Raw genomic sequence first — 3,939 nt, 5'->3', positions numbered from 1 at the left:
GTAGTTACAGTATCCACAGTAAAAGTACAGATTTAAAAGTACACAAGTATTCTCAGCTTCATGTAGTTACAGTATCCACAGTAAAAGTACACAAGTATTCTCAGCTTCATGTAGTTACAGTATCCACAGTAAAAGTAACACAAGTATTCTCAGCCTCATGTAGTTACAGTATCCACAGTAAAAGTACAGATTTAAAAGTACACAAGTATTCTCAGCTTCATGTAGTTACAGTATCCACAGTAAAAGTACAGATTTAAAAGTATACAAGTATTCTCAGCCTCATGTAGTTACAGTATCCACAGTAAAAGTACACAAGTATTCTCAGCCTCATGTAGTTACAGTATCCACAGTAAAAGTACAGATTTAAAAGTACACAAGTATTCTCAGCCTCATGTAGTTACAGTATCCACAGTAAAAGTATACAAGTATTCTCAGCCTCATGTAGTTACAGTATCCACAGTAAAAGTACACAAGTATTCTCAGCATCATGTAGTTACAGTATCCACAGTAAAAGTACAGATTTAAAAGTATACAAGTATTCTCAGTCTCATGTAGTTACAGTATCCACAGTAAAAGTACAGATTTAAAAGTATACAAGTATTCTCAGCCTCATATAGTTACAGTATCCACAGTAAAAGTATACAAGTATTCTCAGCTTCATGTAGTTACAGTATCCACAGTAAAAGTACACAAGTATTCTCAGCTTCATGTAGTTACAGTATCCACAGTAAAAGTACACAAGTATTCTCAGCTTCATGTAGTTACAGTATCCACAGTAAAAGTACACAAGTATTCTCAGCCTCATGTATTTAGAGTAGTTAAATGGTCATTAAATGTCCCCTCTCTGTTCCTCAGCAGTGTCTGGTGACCCCAGGTGACCCCAGGTGACCCCAGGTGATCCCAGGTGACCCCAGGTGACCCCAGGTGTCTGCAGACAGGATGAGCTCTAAAGGGGGCGGCACCGCTCTGACACGCCGCAACTACAGACTGGCTTCAGACACAGACAAACCCAAAGCCACAGGTACGTCCCGCTGGGAGAATACTGCGTGTACGTGTTGGTTCAGGGTCGGCTGTAGCTTTGTGCTGCACACGTGGTGATGGTGAAGATTTGGTGGGATTTCAGAGGAGAGTAACCTCATTAGAGCTGCAAAGATTAATTGATTAACTGATTAGTCACTTGACACCATCGGATAATCTTTTTTTAAATCATAAGAGCTGCAACAGGATTTGGAGCAGGTACACAGATGAAGTACGGGTCTAAGTACATGTACTGGCAACACGTGTTTCTTACAGTATTGTGATGGCGATGATTGTCTCTCTCCCTCTGTCAGGTATCGTGAATGAGAAGTTGCTGAGCGACTACCTGCACCATGTGTTTCCTTCCACCAAACAGGGACCTGCTCTGGCCTCCCTCAGGTAACGGCGGCCCCAGTTCAGTCCATCAGGGTCCTCATGTCTGTACATTCGGATCACGTTTTTATTTTTCTGCGTATCGGTCGCTTTAGTGTGTCAGAGCCGTTGTTAAGTTGCCGCTGATGCAAGCCGAGCATGGAAACGTAGCTTCTTTTTGGTCACAAAATCACGACGAAGTAGACTGGTCCACGCAGCAAAGGAAGTGATGGGGGCGAGGGAGCGGAAGATATTAGTGAAACAGGCCGGGAAAAACGATCGCTGACCTCTTCCATGGCCTGTCCGCAGGTAGACTCTGTAGGGTTCCAATAAAATACAGGAAAAGACACCTGAATAGGTTTAAAAACTCAGATGGAGGATCTGAAATGAGAGGCTGTGTTTGTATGGACTGAATGCGTTTTTTGTCTGCACTACGTCTGTTACTGCCCTATAATTGTACATATTTTCTTTATTTAGCGACCTTTATGTCCAAGAAACAGTTGCTTTTGGGAAAAATAAAGTAATCTTGAATTTCCAGCTGCTGTTGCTTCACATCAAAATCTTTTATTGTTGGGTCATAGACAGGGCAGCGGGTTTATCACGTTACAAGGTGAACAGCGTATTTAGAAGAACCGGTGTGGCTCTTTCTGACAACTCCAGTGACTTTTCTTCTAGTTATTCTGTGAAATATCTCGAAAACCGCTGGATGGACTGCCTTGAAATTGTGTTCATGCTCCCCAGAGGATGAATCCCACTGATTATCTTGATACTCTGACTTTCTCCTGTAGCGCCACCTTGAGGTTCACATGTGAGGTTCTGTGCGTGGGAGCCGGTCCTGATGAACAAACGTGTCGTCGGTTTGATTAGAGAAACAGGAGGCTGGAGAAGATGTGCTGAGCAACAGATAATAACTCTTTCCCAGCTGATGAAACGCTGAGCACATGTTTATTTGTGTGTACAGAATTTGTTTTGTACCCTGACCTGGACTAGTGTTACAGCGGGCTCTTTTCTTAACCCAGACAGATTCACGTTACCCCCCATCAGCTCTATACATAGACACCATGTCCCTGTGTGTGTGTGTGTGATCCTCCTTACAGACCAGCAGCCGGCTTTGTGAGGATCAGGTGGGAGTTTCACATGTCGAAACACTGATCCTTAATCTGCTGACACAGTCCAATATGACACTTTTTCTCCCTCTGGTTGTACAGTGGTGTTACAGAGTGGAGCTTCTTCCCTCACAGAGGATCTTTAAATTGCGTTCTGTCACACACAAACCAACAACAGACGCGTTTTGCTTTTGGTTCTCAGCGAATTCCCGTTAATTAGTCACAGCTGCCATGAGCGGAGGCGTTGTTGTCATTGTAGTCAGCTGAACACGAGCAGCTGCTTCCTGAATGAATTCTACGCTGAGCTCCCCTGATAACGAGGACGAGAGAACATCAGCATCAGAGCGAATCTCTGTATTTTATCAAACCAGGTGTCTGACCTTTTCACATTCACACCTTGTCTCTCTTACGCGGTGAAAAGCGCAGGTGTTTCGTCAGCGTACTGTCGGTCCAATCAGTTTCCTCCCGCATTATAATGAATGGCAGGCCTACGTTGTTACTGTTTGGGTGCAGAGGTGTGCAGTCCTGGACTCTTTCTATCCCACAGCAGCCTCTTTTTAACGCTGGTCACATCTGAACAGCCTAATGTCTTTTGACTTGATTAGTATAAATAGACTTTTCATATGCAGGTACATTTCAGCTTGAGCATAACAAACGATCACTCGGCTGATCTCTTGTTGGCTCCGTTCTCCTTGTGTTATTACTCCTAAAATGTTTTTCCTCTTCCTCTTGCGCAGGAAGCCTCTTGGTTTCCAGGATCTTGGTACTCACCTGGAGAGATTGTTGTCTGAAGGAGAACCCACTGAGGACATCAGAGGTAAGGACACACACATGTTTGTTTCTATATTGACATAATGCATTCCCTAGCCCTTTACCCTAACCTTCACCTTCACAACTACAAGCCTAACCTTAACCCCCCCCCCCAATCCCTTGTTTCGCCACTCCGCCCTCACCCTAAGACAGTATACAGTCGTATGCAAAAGTTTAGGCACAATTGCCATGATTTTCATTTAAAAATAATTGGGTATTTGGATCAGCAATTTCATTTTGAGCTATCAAATAACTGAAAGACACAGTAATGTTTCAGTAGTGAAATGAGGTTTATTGGATGAACCAAAAATGTGCAATATGCATCATAATAATAATAATAATAAAAATAATAATAATCCTTATTTGTAGAGCACTTTTCAAAAACAAGTTACAAAGTGCTTTAACAAGTGTAAAGAATAATACAAAAAAAAACAAGATAAGAGCATGAAAATTTAATATAAATTAGTAAAATAGAATAAAATAAAAGGGATAATAAAGTCAAATAAGATCGGGAAAGGCTCTCCTATAAAAGTATGTTTTAAGAAGGGACTTAAAAGAGTTCACTGACTCAGCCGACCTGATTTCCTCGGGCAGGCTGTTCCAGAGCCTCGGGGCCCTGACAGCAAACGCTCTG

The 3,939-nt window shown here is 42.4% G+C and overlaps 1 protein-coding gene across 1 annotated transcript in view; it reads left to right on the top strand.

Annotated features, from left to right (window-relative positions):
* LOC123956955 (E3 ubiquitin-protein ligase RNF123-like) overlaps positions 1 to 3,939 on the top strand; it is a 7,474-nt gene that overhangs the window by 1,325 nt on the left and 2,210 nt on the right. The window contains exons 2-4 of the mRNA XM_046029530.1: positions 856 to 1,021; positions 1,332 to 1,416; positions 3,233 to 3,312. Coding sequence (XP_045885486.1) covers positions 940 to 1,021; positions 1,332 to 1,416; positions 3,233 to 3,312 — 247 coding nt within the window. The 5' untranslated portion in view covers positions 856 to 939. The remainder of the gene's footprint in view (positions 1 to 855; positions 1,022 to 1,331; positions 1,417 to 3,232; positions 3,313 to 3,939) is intronic.

The sequence above is a fragment of the Micropterus dolomieu genome, linkage group LG18 (assembly GCF_021292245.1).
Source record: "Micropterus dolomieu isolate WLL.071019.BEF.003 ecotype Adirondacks linkage group LG18, ASM2129224v1, whole genome shotgun sequence".
Taxonomy (NCBI): Eukaryota; Metazoa; Chordata; class Actinopteri; order Centrarchiformes; family Centrarchidae; genus Micropterus; species Micropterus dolomieu.
Note: the sequence above shows the minus strand (reverse complement) of the source record. Positions and strands in the feature narration are given on the sequence as shown.